Source organism: Podarcis gaigeae, assembly GCF_964106915.1.
Source record: "Podarcis gaigeae genome assembly, chromosome: 1".
Classification (NCBI taxonomy): Eukaryota; Metazoa; Chordata; class Lepidosauria; order Squamata; family Lacertidae; genus Podarcis; species Podarcis gaigeae.
In genome coordinates this window covers 98,405,786-98,425,625 of record NC_139678.1, presented here as the reverse complement: position 1 = coordinate 98,425,625, position 19,840 = coordinate 98,405,786, and the positions used below count along the sequence as shown (strand labels likewise).

Sequence of the window (19,840 nt, the reverse complement as noted above, 5' to 3'; positions counted from 1 at the left end):
GTACATTATTGCATCTTGCTATTTTGCTTAGATAACCAGCCGCCTGTGTTCCAAGCCCCAGCCAGCCAGCTTCTGACGTTTGCAGGAGAGAATTTTGTGTACCAACTGCTAGCAGTGGATCCCGAGGGATCAGCCGTGCTGTTCATCTTAGAAGGCGGACCTCCAGAAGCCACCCTCTCTCCTGCTGGCCTTCTCATTTGGAAAGTCAGCTCTGCCGAATCAGAGAGCTTTGAATTCACCGTGTCTGATGAATGCAATGCACAAAGCAGGCACTCGGTTCAGGTAGGAATAGGGAACCCTTCAGAAAACTGGTTTATCACACTATCCGTTGCTTCCATTATAGCTAATAATTTGTTACTGTCTTTAAAAAGCTAAGACTTCAGCTATTTTCAAGTAAGTGCATATTATCCAACATGACAGTAATGATCAATTAATCTAATAAATAACTCGGAGAACGTAAAACCCATATATACAACGAACAAGAGAGGGTACTATCGATTGCTGTCTGAAAGAACACTTTTGCCGAGCCTCTTAATGGTTCATTAATCTGCTTTAAAATTCACTGTGTGCATTTGGATCTTTGAAGAAAAGCACATAACAACATAAAAGACCAGGTTTTCGCCATAAAGGGGAGAACATAATTCATTTGCAATGATATTTTTAGAGGTTCCCATGCTCTTATGTCGTTACTCCAGAGCCTCGGCTCCCTGGCAGTGCTTCTCTTTTGCTTTGTCTTTATTGCAAGGTGTTCCATTAATCCTTCAATAGGGTGGGCTAATGAGGTAAATGCATAGGAGGAAACTTACAACCAGAAGTGTCTCGCTCACAATGGGTAATTGTTAAGGAGCCTGGAATGAGATAAGTGTAGGATAAATATTAACCCACAACACTTGATACAGAATTTACATGGTACCGCACCCAGACTTACCTGGAAATGCGTGAAAAATAAATAAATCAAGGATTAGATTCATAGTCTGTATAAGACCAAATGAGATGTTATGCCAAATACACAGCTGCCACACAAGTGTGTGACTAACTTTCCCCTTCCTCTCTGCAGTGCTAACTGTGTCCTGATAGTTCATCTTTATTTAGTCCATGCCAGCAGCCAATGATGTGGCACAGCAGTGGGGAAATGCAGGATGTTGTGGCATTAGGAGATGAGCAAGTTCTGCCAGCTATTACAAAGGTGCTGGGAGGTGATGCATACCTTCAGTTTTCAGTGGCTATTCCATATTTCTCATGTTGCATTAAGTGCCCCATGTAGGTGCTGCTTCTAGTAGACATGCAACAAGAGTGGCAACAATAGAGAGGTCCTTTTCAGTAGTGGGATGCTCTCCCCAGCGAAGTTCACCAAGTACTGACCATATCTGATTCTCTTTCTGTTGTTTGGTGTGATTTGCTGCTGGTTGGTATTTTAATGCTGACCATGCTGATGTTGTGTGTTTTCCTGCAGTTTATTGTAGGATTACTTTTAGAAACTCTCTCTGGTGCTTAATTTTTATGTAGTTTTATATCTGTATTGCATTTTTTGATGCAAGCCATTTTGAGATCTCTTGCGGTATAAGATGATGAATAACAATAATTTGGCCCTCAGTATGTCTCAGCTACATTTCAGACAATATTTCTTTGTATTTATAATTTCATATTTGGAGCTACAAACCTTGGTTACATAGAATTCTAAATGACCAGATCTTGAAATAGCTGTTTTACTAAAAGAAAGTTTTAGGAGGCTGGATACTGAACCCTCCCTTTTAAAAAAGGTAGTTAGATGCTCCACTGCAATGCAGTGCAAGAGAAAGAAGAAACATCATCCCAGTGCTTTCCTCTTTTAGATTGCAGTGAAACCATGTGGCTGCTTAAATGGTGGAACATGTATCACAAACATCAACTTCCCTCCGGGTGTTGGTGAATATCTCTGCATATGTCCCAGTGGATTTGAACAGGAACTTTGCCAGAACAGCCGTAATGACTGCCGATCAAGCCCATGTGGGATTGGCTCCTGTATCAATGGAAAAGATAGTTACATTTGTAAATGTCCAGCAGGTTGGAAAGGTAAGCAGAGCTTTGCATTTTTTTCTGGAATCTCCTTACTGTTTTCTGGTCAAATTTAGAGGCAGTCTATATACTTACTACTCCTGGTGTGTGGAAGTAGTGTCTGGCGCACTGAAGCGGTATCTGAATATCTTTTCCACATGGCGGGGTTAATGCATAGAACCTAAGGATGGACTAATCTGTCAATTTCAATCCCTCATTTTCCCAGTTTTAAGTTTAGATCAAACATTGTGATTTTTTTCTTTAAAAATCTTCACAAAAAATTCATCAGCATTCCTTTGGTTGGTAAACTGCCAGGTAAAATTTGGAGAGGTGCAAATGGATTTTGGTCCATATATTGTTTTGGGAAGTAAAACTTAGATAGTTTTGCATTAAACTGTTAACCAAACCAAATTTCTCTCCCACTCCTTTGAAGCAAGGAGACAGAATCAGTCATTTTCTACTTATTAACTCTGGGACACAGGCATCTGACCACCGTTCCCCACTACTGTACTTTTTGTGCCTGAACTGACACCTCAGGATAATCAAAACACAGGTTGAGGAACTTTGGAGTATTTCCATACTAAGGCCCTTTAGTACATCTGAGACATTGCTTTTCTCCTATTAGCACAAAATACAAATACAAATTCCACACAGCAGCAAATATACCCCATTTATTACCTAGCGATATCATTTTTCTGGTCAATGTCTTTCTAATATCTTTCTTCAAGTCAATCAAATTCACCAAAGTTGCTTTCAGCAAATGCTAATTGAAAGCATCTTGGTTGCTAGTTCAGCCCATTTAGTTGCTTCCTCTTGTTCCTAGCTGGGAGATTATAAACAGTCTTATTTGCTCCCTGAGTAGCCACTCTGAATTGCCACAATGTCAGTTTCTCTTCCCCTGGGGTGGGGGTGGGGCTTTAATTATTTATTTGATAGGCTATTCAGTCTATAAGTCAGAAGCTATTCATTACCACTAATATATTAAATTCAATCCCTTATCTTGGAGCTTAAACAGATCTCCATTTCCAAGCGGACATCTTCAGCAAGCAAAATAGTCACATTTCCAATGAAGCTGTGATTTAAGTAATCAAGGCTTTCTAAGAATATGATCCCATGTTAATTTCTGGAGAGAATGAATTTCTCTACAAAAGGGTTTAAGGCCAATATGTACAATAATTTAATACAAAAGAAGGTGTGAAACAGATGATGCTAACCACCAAGCAAAAGGGGGGAATATCAGTTCTTTAGATTGTAAGATAACAGGGGAATATAGTAATCTTTTAAGCTTGTCCTGACAGTAGCAAATACACTGTGAACAATGGGGGCCCTTCCCTCCATTTATCAATAATCATAGGGAAAGTGATCTGCTTCAGTTACCCCCTTTTCCTTCAGGTTCATGTAAATAAAATATTCACTGTTTTTGCCATTATTTTCCTGTAGCAAGTAGGCTTGGGGAGGGGAAACCAAATAAACAAATGATTGAGTGAAATAGGAATATCTCTCACCTGTTTTAATGGCAGGTGAAAAATTATATGCAAGTGCAGCAGAAAGCCAGCTGGGAAGGTAGATGATTTCACTTCAGGGCAGGTTCCATTACAGCAATAAAAGCTTATCCTTGATGTTGTGTTTATGTCTCAATTCCCCAGAAAGCCATCAATAATCTAATGAGAAGGCAATGCTGTACTGCTCAAGTGACAAGACTGTTTCAGCGTCACTTCTTTACAAATGATAGCAAACAGATAGTAGGAACAAAGACACGAACTCTTTAGAGAGCACCTTAAGTATCATCTCTGGAGAAGCAACTCGTGGAGAGTGCAGGAGGCATTGTTATGCATACAGAAATACAAGGACAATCTTAATTCCTCTCTGCTGTCATTGATAAGACAACATTAATTTTGGATGCATGCCAGGGGAACAGGTAGAGGGCTAAAGATTTTTAAAAATGAGCAAGAGCCATGGGAATGCCTGTGTAAACTGTGGGCCCAGAGTTCATTCGCAGTAATTTTAAACTTCCATTCGATACCTTCCCACTGGGACATCTAAACGCATTGACAGATATTTAAAGGGTTTGGTGCTGATGCTCATTGCCACCATTTTCTGTGCATAAAGAGAACGGTGAGGAGCACAGATATCGACAAGTTAAAAAATAAGGTGGGGGGGGCATAATTCACAAGGGAAAGCACACCCTTTCCTGCCTTCCCTTTGCAGTGTCCTTGTGTAAAAGAGTGTGAAGATTTTCACAGTTAGGGAGAGAAATGCCCCTTTTGCCAAGTTGGGAGATCTCTAGTCATGTGTGATTAGATGCTCCAAAAGGCTGTTGAGGGTGCACATTAGAATGGACCTTTGGAGAGATGTGGACCTGCATAGGCAACACCTGCATTTGGATGTGGATTCAGTCCCAGGCTTGTCACATTGCTCTCCAATGAAACCAACATACAGATAAACAAGCTAAACAAAGCTTCAAATATTTTGTGTAGCTAAGATTATCATTGTCACTTAATGAACCCCATGTTGATTAAAGAAAAGCATCTGGTTAACAATCTGTGCTGACCTTCCAAAACACATGACTAGATTTCCAACCACTCTCTGCAACCCATTTCTTAATAGCAGATTGAACTGCAGCAATTCACTGATTATCCTATTTAGGTCCATCTCTCTCTCACACACACACATACAGTTTCACCTGCTGGTTAATTTGTATCAAATTTCTATCCAAATCATGTAGACAGCTCAGATTGTTTTTTCTTCCAGCCGTTCAGCAAAAAAACTTTTTTGCACAGTATAATCAGCTTTGGTTAGCAAACCCAAAGGCCCAAATAGTGACCCTAGATTTCAAATTATATGATAACATTGCCGGGATAAAAGGAAAACAAGAAAAGCATGAGCCGCAATTTGAGAAAAGGGGGTTATTCATTTCCTTTGGGTAGCTAATGCTTTTCACCATAACTCTCAAGGTTCCACATTTTTGATAGCAATAAGCTGACAGTAATGAACAGTGAAGCAGCAGCAGGATGAAATGAACCAGTGGGGAGTTTGGGTGGCAAATGAATGACATATTCTTCAATGAGTTTACAGCTGAGACACCTGCCTAGTATGCATGAAAGTTTAAGCTTAGGATTAATCAGAGGCTTTTCTGTTTATTAACCTCCACTGTGTTTTTCCTGGCACAGGGCTTACTTGTCAGGAGGATACAAATGAATGTGAAGAGGAACTTTGTTTTCCTGGTGTCTCATGCACAAACACAGTCGGATCTTACACATGTGGCAACTGCCCCAATGGGATGCAGGGTGATGGTAGAAGCTGCAAATGTAAGTATTCTTTGTCTGTTTGTATTTATTTTTATATCATTTCGTGTGTGTGTGTGTGTGTGTGTGTATGATTAAGCAATATATATAGGTATCCCATCCTGCATACATTCTGGTGCTTGTCTACAAAAACTGTTGCATGTGAAAAGGTGTAGAAATAAAAATACAACACACACACACACACACACACACACACACCCAAATTCTGCATCAGAATAGGCTGGATGCTTCAAGCTGAGTAACCCATGCAACATCTGGAACATGCCTTCTTTTTTGCACAGTATAATCAGCTTTGGTTAGAAAGTAAACAGGATTAAGACTGAGCCTTGATGCTTGGTATCCTGGCCACTAGAAGTTCTTCACATGGCTTCTGAGAGCCTTCCTGACTCACCACTATACATAGAACCAGCCCCTTCAAGTGGTGGATAAAGCATCAATCCCTCCTCAAGGGTTTTTGTCATTTGAGGCATGATGCTTGAAGGGGCCAGATTCCATTTTTTTGAGTCTAGCAGCTCATGCATGCTTAGTTCAGAATATCTGAGAATGAGCACAGGTAACCAGAGATGCTGCAAGTGTTGCATTAGGTCTGGAAGTGCAGGAGGAGTTTTAATAAAAACTTAAATATAAAAAGTGCAATCACAAAAATAGTAAGTTTTTTAACTAATTGAACCCATATTTTAAATTGGTTAATACAGAAGGAGGATTATTCCCATCCACATATTCTATATTTCTTGGTAGCTGCTAGGATGACTGTTTAAACACAACAGAATGAGCCAAATTCTCCCTTTCTTGCCCAGCTGCATTCAAAGATCTGGGATGGAGGAACTTATTGATTTCAAACTCTGACAAATGGAAAAGTCCATCTTTGAAATCCTGTTACCTAACAGGATTCCAGTTCATCATAACAGGCCTCATCAATGTGAAATGTCGCTTATATACTAGACCAATTCTGTTTTAATTTTCATCATTTAGCAGCTTATTTTTCAACTCAGGTCGACTGATTTATGATGACTTTTTTGATATTGCACCTCTGTAATTTTGTTTGTTAAACCGTAACATATCTGACAATTTGGCCGTACTCAAATTTTGATTTTCTTCTAGTGCCCTCACTCTTCAGACTTTATAAACTTGATTGGTTTAGAGGTTATGCTCACCCAACCTTTATTTCTTTTTCTTGTAGCCTCCTCACACAAGAGATACATTTTATTTACTTAAAAATCAATAAAAATCTAGTTACAAAAATATGTCAGTGGGTGAGCACTGTGCGTGTGTGTTTTAACCCTGACTTCAAGAAAAGAGTGTGATGCTCAGAATTCCCTGAGCTGATATTAGAGAGGGTGTTTAATGAATCATTCACTCCATTATGCATAAAATAATTTATGAACACTCCTGAGGATCTAGCCACCTGCCTTCTTGATTTTTCTGTTTGTGTATACTTGTCTATTAACCTTCAGTGTGGAGAAGAAACAAATTAAATGAACTAAAGAGGGAATGGCCAAGAGCTTCACTCCTTTGTTGATTATAAAAGAAAACAGCACTGTGTGTGTGTGTGTGTGTGTGTGTGTGAGAGAGAGAGAGAGAGAGAGAGAGAGAGAGAGAGAGAGGATAACAATAGCTTACAACTGAGGAATCCTAGAATCAATGTACCATCTATTGTAAAGTTGATTAAATCTTTCCTCGCTTAAATTTACAATTTAGCCTGATATAAACAGCTTTCTAGTCCTTTGCTTGAGTTCAGGGCATTTTGTGGCTGCCTTGAAGTGCATCTGTGTTTTGTGTGGGTTAATTCGGTTAAGTGTGACTGGAGAAAGGAAGATTCAATTAAAGTCTAAGCAAAATCCTGCCCTTAGCCAAAATGTAGTTGCTTATTTGCACACAGCCAAGCTTTTTAAAAGCTTTCTTTGACATAACAGTTGTACCAAGCCTAAATAAGCAACATCACTGAAGTAATGAAAACAGTTATTGCTTGCAAATTCCTTTTTCATGGAAGATTTTCTACTGCCTTGCCAACTTGGCTTGGAATGACATTCCAAGATATAAGAAGAGTTACTGTTCTGAGAGCTGAAACAAATCTGATTCAATAACTGGAGTGCCTGGTTTTCCAAAACAAAAAACAAAAACCCATTGGCATGTAAAAGCAGCTGCAGAGACCTCCAAATTTGATTAGAGCAGCCGTGCTGAGGGACAGTGTTTTAATCCTCCTCGCCTTATGCAGCAGAATATCTGAAGACATGTGGGAATGGAATGAGGGTAGAAAGAGTTCCACAGCCCCAATGCTAGCCAAGGTCAGACAAGTTGGATGTTACACCACCATTGTTGCATGACAACAATGAAAGTATTGTTTTATCTCTGTTGGTGACACTAGTTAATGGAGAGACATAGCCCACTCTGGCAGATGCAAGAATATGATGCAAGAAGCTGCTAGCTGTCTCCTAAAGCACATATTTTAAAAGCCTCCCATGTGTTGCATCTGAGGCACATCCGTGGCTTATTACCAAGATATGGGCCATTAAGTCAGCCTTGAGGGCTTTTTTGTTATATTTTGCTTTATTCATCACAACAGCATTCCTTCATTAGCACGTCTCATGGCGGCTCCTCTTTTGTAATCAATGCCTTATCCTCAGCTGGGTCTCCAACGCTAACGCCTACGCTCATCCCGGCACCACACAAAGTCCCACAAATCCTCATGCCTTGGAAAAGTTTCAGCTATATGTTGTGCACAGTAGGTGGACTATGCTAACCTGTGCCTAAAGCGCCACCGTGAGTAATGGCTCCTCAACATTTGATGGAAAATATTCACACTTGCCTTCTCAGTGAAGTTAGCCAGTAGCTAATTGCTTTGAAACATGGCTCCAAGTGGAATATTCAGTCTCTAACTTATTGGAGGAAATTAATATTTTAAATAGTCTCCGATGGACAATTTACTTGATTTACTTCCTTGAGCACTTTAAGCAAGAGTGTCCAAAGTACAGCTCTTGAGCCAGCTGCTGCTTGGAGACGTCACAGTGTAGTTTGGCAACGATCCATTTTGTATAAATGCAGGCTAGAGCTGGAGTAAGGCCAGCATGATTTTGTTTTTAATTGGCCAAGGTAATGTGTCATTTTAGTCCCTCCAGCAAAGTCTGTTACCTTATCAAAGGTCGTTTGGGTAGCAAACTTCTCTTTGCACGCCCTCCATTAGATGTGGATGCTAAATTATATCTTGTTTTGATGAGACTCCAGATGCTGACTCATTTGACCGCCTTTGTTCCCCAGTTGGCTTCTGGGATAACATCCTGGAGGGTTATCTGATTTGATGTTAAGTCTTCATTTCCATCATTAATCACAGCAAAAACTAATGCAGTGATTCTTTCACCTCTGCTCTTTTTTATTACAGTTGAGGACAGTGCTGACATGACAGAAGCTTTCATTAATGATAATCATAATCCTAAAGGTGAATGGAAAAAGAGTGAAGGTAAACAGCCAGTCATACCTCTAGAAGCGAAGACGTTGCCTGCAATTAAGTATGTTAATATTACTGATGTTCATGGTAAGTGAAGTGTGATTAGATGAGTGTCAAAAGGTTTCTTTTCAGACTTTGTTGTGTATGTACATAGCTGTCACTGGTTGCACAAAACTAGTCTCCTCAACAGTCTTTGCATAAAAGCTTAAACATATGGATTGAAAAAGCATACAAATCACTTTTAAATAACACTAGCTCTTCAATGTGTTGGCAGGAATATTAATTATGATTGATATGAAGACTGGGTGACTGCCTGTGATTCTTAAATTATGGGATCGGGCCCAATAAAGCATGGATGGGCAACCTTCCAGGTGTGACCTTCCAAGAAGCTGTTGGACTTCCTATCAGCATCAACCAGTATGGCCAATAGGAAAGGATGATGAGAGTCTAACAACATCTGGAGGTTGAAAGGTTCCTTATCCCTGTTTTAGGGACACAATGTTGCTGCTATGAGAGAAGGAAGTTCCTGCCTTCCTGTTTTAGAACAGCAGATTCCTGTCTAGCCAAGCCTGGGGGGTTGACCCTATCTACTAAGGAAATAAAAGATAAATAATATAAAGCATGCATAGAAAAGTTAATTCTGCCCAATGCACATGGGGTTGTGGTTTCAAAAGTACATAAGAAGAATTGTATCTAGCCCAGCATCATTCTTCCCATAGTAGACAACAGGGTGTCTCTGGGAAGTCTACAAAGCCCTTATTATCCTCCTGCTCCTTCCCAGCAACTGGAATTCAATGGGGCACTGTTTCTGAACATGGAGGTTTCATTTAACCATTGTAACTGACAGCCATTTGAAGGACCCTATCCTCCACAAATCCTCTATAAAGTAGGGGCTGATTGATCTTTCTGTTCCTAGTCTGCGTTCTTTGGCAGTTTTTTTTTTTTTAATATTCATGTTATTCCATTTCTGCATTGAACCAAGAATTGGGTTGTTGTTGTTTTTGTAACTCCCTTCCAAATGCAACCACTGCCACCACAACCCATTCACTGTTCATTGCAGAAACAGAATAGAATGGTGATGATGGAATTTAAACATGCAGTCCCCCCCAAAAAAAATATCTAAATGTGCGTTTTGATGACTTTAAACTGCTTCCAACTGCCATGAAAATCCAGTAGATTGTTCAATTCTGTTCTGCACATTATTCTGAAAGGTGCAGATCAGGCAACAACAGAGTTAATAGATGACAGGAAAACTACATCTGCTAAATTGCCATGCCAAACTACTGTTAAAGGCACAGGAGCAGGGTCAATGTGGTTTTTTTTTTTTTTAATTTCCCTAAGTAATGTGAAATACTACTTTTTCCATACAAGCAAATGTGAGGGGAGGTAATGTTGCACCCAGCCCTACAGGAAATAGCTGGTGACGTTAAGGTTCCAGACCCATGTTTGCAAACTAAAATGAGATTTGGGGGGATGTTTCAAGGGGAAACAGGCTTTAAGCAGGAGGGTGGGGCACTCCCTTCTCCATTGGTCCTTTCCATTTCAAAGCACCCTCTACAACAGATGCTCTGCAAAGGAAAGAGGGCCTCTAGGGCTTACATAGATTTGCTTGTGGTGAAATATATGTTGTTTGCCTCCTACTTATGCAGCTTCTTCGCTTACGTAATTGTTCCCCAGCACTGAAAAATTACCATTTCTATTTCACTCCTGATAAATGCCAAGCACCTTTGAATAGTAAACTTTAAAACATGTAATTAGAAGGCTAATAAATCTTGCCTTAATGAGAAACAGCTGGCTTGATATGTTGCGCCTTCAGGGTTTTCTTATGCTTGGCACACAATTTTGGGACATTCAACATTAATTATATTTTAAAAGAGTAAAAATAATGGAAAGCCTTGGCCAAAGCTCATATTAGCTCCCTGCTTAACTTTTTAATTAACTTTCCCGTTAATAGTTTAATATTGAGAAATGGCTCTTGGATACTGTTTTAGGTCATGGAGCAGTTCTGCCACCCATTACTAACTGTGCCAACAGACCTTGTTTTCCTGGGGTTGTCTGCATTGACCGTAAACCTCCAGATATTGGATATCTCTGTGGCCGATGTCCAACAGGTTTATCTGGAAATGGACGAATCTGTACAAGAGCATCAAGACCAGGTACCTGCCTTTCATTTGGGAAGTTAAATATGATGATAATGATGATCATGATGATGATGATAAATAATAATAATTTTATTTATAACCCACCCTCCCCAGCCAAAGCCGGGCTCAGAGTGGCTAACAACAGTAAAAGTAAACACAGTATTCTAAAATCAATTCATTCTGAAATTAATTCGGAATCAAATTAATGGCAACCATTAGTCTAGCATTAGTCTACCGTAAATAAGTGGGATATTGGGTGGTAGACTTTTTATATACATTGTAGCATTATATTTCAAGGTTAGCATTTTACTCAATCAGTAAAAGAAAAGGAGCATCAGAATGCCAGGTCATACTATTTGACCAACCAGCCCAGGATTTTCTACTCCGACAAAAAGAGGCTCTTGGAAACTGGATCCTTTGAACTGAAGCTGCTGGGGATTGAACCTGGAACCTTATACATGCAGTTCATGTGCTCTACCACCAAGCTATTGAGACTTCATCGCAGCAGTTGTGCTCTAAATCAAACCATCTTTTTGAAATGGGAGCTGAAAGCAGCTCCCAGTTTATAGCATCCACAAGCTAGTCAACAGTTTAATACTATGATGTCATTGGTTAACTGTACCCACTTTCCTTGTTGACTGTGATCAGAAGGTCGGTGGTTTGATTCCCTGCTCCTGCCAACTTAGCAGTTCAAAAGCATGTCAAAGTGCAAGTAGATAAATAGGTACCGCTCCTGCGGGAAGGTAACTGGCATTTCTGTGCACTGCTCTGGTTTGCCAGAAGCGGCTTAGTCATGCTGGCCACATGACTCGGAAGCTGTACGCCGGCTCCCTCGGCAAATAAAGCGAGATGAGCACCACAACCCCAGAGTCGGCCAAGACTGGACCTAATGGTCAGGGGTCCCTTTACCTTTACCTATATCAACATTACCCATTTAGAAACAGATCCTTGCTTCAATGACAGGGGGTATTTGATAATAAAAGTGTTCAGACTATCTCTCAGTAGTGTGTGGCACATGGTCTAGCTCTAGTTTTCAAACACTGATTATTTTATTAATTTATGTATTTGGATTATGAAGAGTGCTGTGATGATAGAGAAAGAGGCGACCCCCAGGTCTTAGGGACATGGCAGAAACAAGGCACATGGCCACAAAAAAGAGTTCAAGGTTTTGGCTATCAACCAATCAGATTTCTTTTCTTTTTTTAATTTTCCCAATTCTTCATAGCCACTGGAAGGACAAACAGGATAAATTATCCTTGTCTGCTAAATGGTGACTGGAACTTCATCAAAAAGCTTGTCAACTGTTCATTTAGAATTCCAAGGAAGGTTTTATTTAATTATTTAAGTGAGAGTTCCTATTTATATTTCTTATGATATGACCTTTCTGCAAAGGCAGCACTCACCTGTTGCACATTTTTAATATAATTTTAATTTAATACCAAATTCTAAGAGTGGCACAACTGGAGAAAAAAATTGACTGAACTGAAGCCTATGGGCTTTGGGGGGAAAAGGCTTCCATTCAATAGTTTGATGGTTTTTCAGTATGAGACTTTTCAGTTATCATGATGGAGTGCAAAATTTCAGTTAATCATTAGTTATACACGCAATTCTCTTTAAATGGGGCCTCTTGAATGGACAGTTTCCTATAATGAGCAGACTCTAGGAGCAGACTTTTTTATTTGAGCAGAAAGAAACATCAGTCATGCCATTCCTCTTTCTGTGTTGAAGAAAGGTGTAATCCTAATTGAGAAAAAAGACCACAAGTAGAACTTATAGAGGGTCATTTGGATTTGCACCTCTCATCCTTGAGAGATACAGATAACCAACTTGTGAAGTAGTACAAGTGAGGATTTCCTAAATTTGTGCTAACATTAAAAAAATGAAGTGTGAAAGTATAGGTGCAGTCTTTAGTCATTGCTTCATTGTTCTTTGTTTAGCAAAATAGATTATTATTAACATGTTCTTACTAAGCCTTTTAAAGGCTTTTCCATGTGTGGAGCAAAAGCTCAAGGTTCCAGTTGTGTGGTTGCACCTCCATGTGTACAGGATAGGCTCAAGTACTTTATATAACCTGATGATTAAAGTGGATGAAATGGAAGAGTAGATAAATTAAATTTACATGCATGAAGAATTATGATTATTTGAATAATAGTTTCGATCTGCCAAAGAACACTCTTCCAGTTCCTAAACAAAGATCTCCACTGACTAGTAAGATTCCAAGTGACATTTAAAATATTTAAACGAAAGGAGCTTCTTGGTGGCTCACATATTTTTCTGTCTTATCAGATGGTTTTGATTCAATAGTCATGATTTAAGGATTAAGAGATAAGCATTTATTCATACAAAAATTGCAAAATTGCCCATCTTTACCAAAGTGTTTTTGTACTCATGGGGGAAGAAAAATAAGCTTTTTCTTTTCTTTTTGCAAACAGGAAATTATTTTTCAAGACAGCACCTGGGAAGAAAAAAACATTCTGATTTATTGTCACCAAGTGCTTTATTGTAACTGACTACTGCTTAGGGATAGGAGTGAAATCTAGTGCTATTTGTGAGCTCCAATTATTGTCCCTGTTCCATACATCAGCTTCTGAGATGTATTTTCTTACTCTGGTAAAGAGAAAAGTAGAGCTTTTCTCTTGTTTCACTTGTAGATTTTATTGCGGAACTGTATTTTCTCTTTCAAATATGACAACAATGAAAATTGCATAAAGGCTTATTAGCTATGAGAGAGAAGCTTAGCACACTATTTGTTAGTGTTGCAGAGCAATACTTTGGGTGAAGTTACTCTCAGGTTTGCACCTGCCATTACTGAGCAGTAGCTTCTAATCAACTCAAGCCTTAGAGTCGGAACTGGGATTTTCGAGGTTGTCTAGTGCAAGTCCCTACAGTTGCGTGTTACGATCCCAAGACCTCCCCCAATAAATAAAGACACAATGGACACGGAATTTAGTTTAAGGTTTTTGGCATAATTTTGGCCACAACTTTATTGATTACAGGTCATGAGTGGTTTGCTTAGGCATTGGTTCCTGACTAGCTGCACCTGACCTCAGCAAGGCAGCACTGACGCCTGGACTCCGGCAGACATCAGTAGGGGAAAACATCCTGGGGGAGCATTGGACCAGGTTCAGACTCAAGCTCACCCCAGATGCTCCCAGGGGCTCTGGCATGGCCCTAACCCCTAGAAGGGGATCAGACAAAAGCAAGGCAAGCCCCTGGATTCCTTTAACAGAATACCCTTTTGCACATTGGGGGGGGGCAGGTGTGACAACCTCCCTCCGACCACACCTTGAACCAATGCCTAACCACCAAACCTTACAAAGTTGTGATGATTTGCTACACGGCAGGCAAAACCGAAGTGGCACCAGCCAATCAGCCAATTGGGAAAATTCCTACCGGGCCCCTGCCCAAGAACAGACGACCCACGACGGCATAGCAAGGTCATAGCAAGACCTTAAATATAGGGAGGGTGATCCGATGCACGAGGTGAAAAGAGGAAGCTCAACGCAACGTGCAGCGGTATATATGGGTCCCTCGGTTAATGCATGAAATGATTCCATTGTCCAGATTTACCCCAGCTAGCGAGGGACCACCAATTGGGTTCTTGTGGCTACCAATCATTCCCACCCACAACAGGAGTGAAGTCAGTTTTGATGATCTCACCGCAAAGCATGCTCTCTGGGAGGAGGACACAATTTGCCGGGACCCCACTAGTAAAGCATGCTTAATAGAGCTTGGGTGGCCACTTGCTTTGCAATTTCTAAGGAAACGGAGGCAGTGTGTTCCACTGTCAAAACAGCCCAGGGGGCCTCCGGTGCTGTCCTTCCCTGGCACTGCAGCTAGTGGCTGCTTGTATTTGATCACCCAGCTGCAGGGTTGTTGGCCATGGTAGCCCTCACTGCACCTGCTAGTTGACAACCAGCCTCTTCCTGCCTGGATGGGTTTAACCAGTGACTGCACTGTAATATGTGATGGGGGCAAATCAGCTGCTTGGCTCTGACTATTTTTTCCCTGCAAGAGGACAGTGGCCAAAATGGCTATGTTATTTCAGGCTGCACTTTTTTTAGTCATGGCATGCCAAAGATGCATTTTGAGGTGCTGTGCCTGAGAAAAAGTGCTGTTGGGAGCCCCACAATCTCGTACAGGTCACATAACTCACGCAGGGGTACAGGCCCAGAAGATGGCACCCTGGATTTGAGCAGTGTCATTTGGGATGGGATGCAATGCCCAGCATTCAGTGCTGGGTGCCAAAGCCTTGCATTGTGGGAGATAAAGCAAGGCTACTTCCTGTTGCTCACCAGAGCTGATTGGCTACCATCCTATTGCAGCATTTGCCAGTCTAAGGTGGGAGTATATGCAGTGCTGCCAAGTGGTGAGCACCAAGATGATTGGCAGTGGGCAACGGATAGTGAGGGCCCATATAAGTTTAGCCCTGGTTACTCCTATGCACATAATTTTGAGGCTTATACCTTGATATTTGCCAGTTTTATTTTATTTTTGTTTTTTGATTAACAAAATGCATTAAAAAAAGATATCAAGTAGTTGAGGGCCTAATATATTTTCTTTCATATAAGCAGTAACAATAATATAAATATGATTGCGTGTTTTTGTCCTGCCCTTTTCAATGTTGTGAGAAGGGGTTGCTGTTTAAGCATGTGCGCGCGCACAGAGAGAGAGAGATTCTATGGAGTTCAGTTAGTCACAAAATTCTCTGAATCAGGTGCTAGGTATTAGTGATGCTGTCTATAGCCTCATGCACCCTGGTTCCTATGTGCATTTCTCCACAGGAGTTCCATCTTTCCCAGGGAGTGTAGGGAGAGATTAAACTTTGCGGGGGGGGGGGGGGGTAGCAGTTGGCTTGCATGTACAATTCAGCTTTTCCACTCCATCCACAAGGGATAAATGCAGACTACAAATAAAGAGGAGGGATGGTGCAATTAAAGAAAATGGGATTTGATCTGAAACCTGCTGAGATTTCTTTCAGGGATAGCTAGGAAAAATCTAAGCAAAACAATGTCTTGTTGTGTTGTAAAAATAAAGGGCATATCGAAAGAAGAGGAAAAGGATGTCATCGTGTCAGAGTGTTGTGTTATACATTCAGTGGTGGTAGGCGGCTAACTATTCAGATGTGCTGTGAAAATTACTGTGGACCCAGGGAAGTAATAGCTTTTTGCTTCTGGGATGCAAAATAAATCCAGTAGTACCCAGTAGATGTTACTGGAACTGCTGCTAGGAGTCATCCTACCTCTCAGGGAAAAATGAGTTTTCTACAATAATTTATCTTGCCTAAGCAATAGCTACTAAAAATCTAGACACTTAAGGGGGGAAAAATACTACAGGGAAGTTTTCTACGGAGTATTCAGTGACCTAGATATAACACCCAAAGGTAGACACGATGGGAAGAATATTTTAGATAATTTAAAAGATAAATGATTTCCAGCCTTGCTGATCCATACATTCCATCAATCTAGAATATGTTAAGCACTCCAAATCCAGATGATATATTTAGCAAGCAATGTAGCTCAGCAACAGAAGACCCATGAATCCCAAGCTATAAAACCACTAGGGAGAGGCCCGTGTTACAAGCCATGAATAATATTTGCATTCAATCACAACATCTACGGCAGATTACATCCCTTTTCTAACAAGGCCCTGCTATTTTCCCCTCCCCCCAACTCCACTTAAGCAATTGCACTTCCTTCCTGCGTTTTAATAGAGAAGACTAACAACCCAACTACTAAGTATCTAAACAGAGGAAAATAGTTTTGTGTGTAATTGTGAGAGGATTTTGTAATCATTTAAATGTAGGTGTTCGGGTGATTACATTTCTATGTAACTATGCATTCTAAATAAAGAGAGCAGCCTTTTCACAACAGTGACAATGAATGCTAGTTTGGTGGTAGCCACAGGACAAAGCTTAGATATTCTATCCAGCTTTGTTGAATGCTTTTCTTGAACACCACAAGATGTACTGATGGCAGCCAAGCTTAGATGGTTTTAAAATGGGATTAGACTAATTCACATTGGACATTCTGTCCAAATGCTTGGTTTGGCCTACTATTCAGGCCCCTGAGAACAGGGGTTGTTGCTGAAATTTAAGTTAATAGTCCCCACCCCCCATGGATGACATTTTGGATTATGCCCATCTGTGAAGTTTATGGGGCTTTGTCCCAACAGTTCCAGCCAGCTATGGATATTTGGTTATCTTTCTATTCTGCCAAACCACCTCAAATGTAGAAGATCTGACTTATCAATATTTGCTCAAAATATGTTCTAAATATTCTTTTGTTACACATCCCTAAAAAAAAAAATTTGCCACCACAATATCTTTCACAAAACAATCTGCTTAGTACATCGTGAATAATATAATAGCCAAGTATTAGATTTATAGGCATAGAATGAACAGACACAATAATTATTCAAAGGTGAAAACAAATCTATCTTTATTAAAAATGTCTTTACATGTAATATATATGCATAATATATGACTAGATGTTCTTAAGATGCTTCAATGTTTACTTCATTTGCACTTTTTCTTTAAAGGAAGCTGTTATATTCACTTTGCTGAGTAAAACCCAGATGCCAATGGTCCTTTTCATAACTCTGTCCAAGTTAGCTCTCCAATAATATGGTAGAGAACAAGATGTAGGCTTCTCTCTCTGGTCAGGGACTCACTGGGAGTATATAGAGTCCCACAGCTGTCACACACTGGAATCTCCACTTCTTGAGACAAACTGGCAGGTTCTTCCTGAAAAGTGCCTTCTGGTCAGGAACGTGATAATCAGGATGCATCCAAGAAGATGCCACACAGTCTTCTCTCTTGAAGTCTTCTTGCTACCTGAGGCCAACTGCCTTCCACTGTCACTGTAACCAGAGGTTATTCTGGAAAACCACCTCTAGTGCCTTCTTCTCCTTGCTAGCCCTCACAGCTTATCCAGGCTCCTACTTAGGCTGTGCTGTTTAACTCCTCAGGCTCTTCCCTGCCTAAATTGCTTCAACTGACCATACTGACTTTGGACAACATGGTAACTGCCATGTTATACGACCCCAGTCAGGGACCCTCTGACCAGTGGCTAACTGGCCTCTCAAAACTGAAGCTTTTATGTTCTCCTGCCCCGTTTATAAACTGACAGACCTAACTGTGAAGCACTAAGACCTATGACAGCTTCTTTCATGATTTGTTTAGCAACATAAATGACAATTACAACAGCCCACAATAAGTTTAGTATACAAAGTAAACAGTTGGGCTTTCTGTAAATGCAAGTTTTTAACCTCTCACTGTTTACCAGTTCATAATCACGACAATACATATTTTTTTAAAAATCTACATAGTGTGTTAACAATGTTTTACCTCAGACTTTACTAATTCTCTATACTATCCATTGCACACAGTGGTAGTTCCACGGTAGCTATTGACCATGGAACAATGTGTGTGAAGTGCCCTGAACACTTGGTAGCGCTGTACAAATGTCAGGTATTAACAATGACTAAAATGTTTCTTACATTATTTTGGTTGTGTTCCAAAATACACCGAAGACTTCTGCTTGTTATTTAGAACAGAAGATCAACAAACAATCACTAAAAGTCACCAGTCTATAAAAAACATCAACATCCAGTACAGTACTAAATTTAGTGAGCTATTTAACCAATATAAATATACCTAGGGGACATTACAAGATTATAGCTTAGTGACATGTTTTGAATGCAGAAGATACCAGGTTCAGTTCTCCTGTTAGAAGAATCAGGTAGTGGGTTATGTAAAAGATATTTACTAGAGATCCTGGAAAAGTATTAACAAAGTAAGATAACACTGGGCTAGATTGGTAAATAGTCCTGCCTGCCATAAGGAAGCATGTCCTGTTATAAGGAAACCTCCTATATTCCTAAGCTGCTAACACACACACACACACACACACACACACACGTATACACACAGAGATCTAATCATTTGAAAATAACTGTGAAATCGTGCAGAATTGCCTAAAGAAAGTGTTCTTGGGGGGCATTTACATATACTTATGTGATATTAAAAGGCATCTATTATTTCTTTTGAAGCAATTGCAATTTAGAAAAAGAAATCCTGATTTTCATCACATGTTAAGTAAATGTCACTTTTATGTATTTAAAGCTGGAAATAATGTGGTTGCAATTTTAGGCCATTTACTGCTTGGGAGTTAAATGAAAGACATAATTATTTGCAAAATATTTAAATTTGAGCCATTTTTCCTTTGAAGAAATGGCATGGGTTTTCTTTTGAAAAAAATATTATGAATTTCTTCTGCCATCTGTTCTTATACATCTTAATATTCTCATGTAGCTCAGCGAACTAGATCAGACCTCGCTAGTTGTAGCTCTTCCACATATACAAATATTGCACAGTTTCAGCCATGAGGAAAAGTCAGTGACAGTCCTGGAGTCATCAGATAACAACGGCATTTTTTTCTCTTTCTTTGTGGGAGTATTGGAAGGGGAGCATGCCTGAAATACTTTAATAAAACACACTATTAGGATCCTATTTCTTGAGAAGCAAATATGCTGGTATGGTAGGTCCCAAAAATCCATACAATAAATCTAGAGAGAGAGCAGTGACGCATAAGCCCCGCCCCTTGTATTGTGGAGCACTTGCCCCACCCTGTATGGTTTACTATATATAGTCAAGCAGACTTCTCATTTCCAGACAATCCTACAGCACATGGAGAGTAGGAGTGAGATCACTAATGAATAAGAACTGTTCTTCTGGATCAGACCAAAGACCCAACTAGTCCAGCATCATGTTCTTATGCTGTGTCAACCCATGGGAAGCCTTCTAACAGGAGCAGTGCACCAAAGTGCACTCCCCACAATAGTCCCGATTTGATTGGGACATTCCAGAATTATGGAAGCCATACCAGCTTCGGATCCCAGGATGTTCTCTTTGGGTT

At 40.1% G+C, this 19,840-nt stretch overlaps 1 protein-coding gene across 2 annotated transcripts in view; it reads left to right on the top strand.

The window, feature by feature from the left end:
- Positions 1 to 19,840, top strand: part of LOC310827454 (von Willebrand factor D and EGF domain-containing protein-like) — a 199,603-nt gene that overhangs the window by 115,547 nt on the left and 64,216 nt on the right. Inside the window, exons 17-21 of one of the 2 annotated variants that reach the window (XM_083703543.1) lie at positions 32 to 282; positions 1,833 to 2,052; positions 5,205 to 5,342; positions 8,716 to 8,868; positions 10,773 to 10,937. In XM_083703543.1, the coding sequence (XP_083559669.1) occupies positions 32 to 282; positions 1,833 to 2,052; positions 5,205 to 5,342; positions 8,716 to 8,868; positions 10,773 to 10,937 (927 nt within the window). The remainder of the gene's footprint in view (positions 1 to 31; positions 283 to 1,832; positions 2,053 to 5,204; positions 5,343 to 8,715; positions 8,869 to 10,772; positions 10,938 to 19,840) is intronic. The other variant, XM_083703544.1, reaches the window with a different exon arrangement.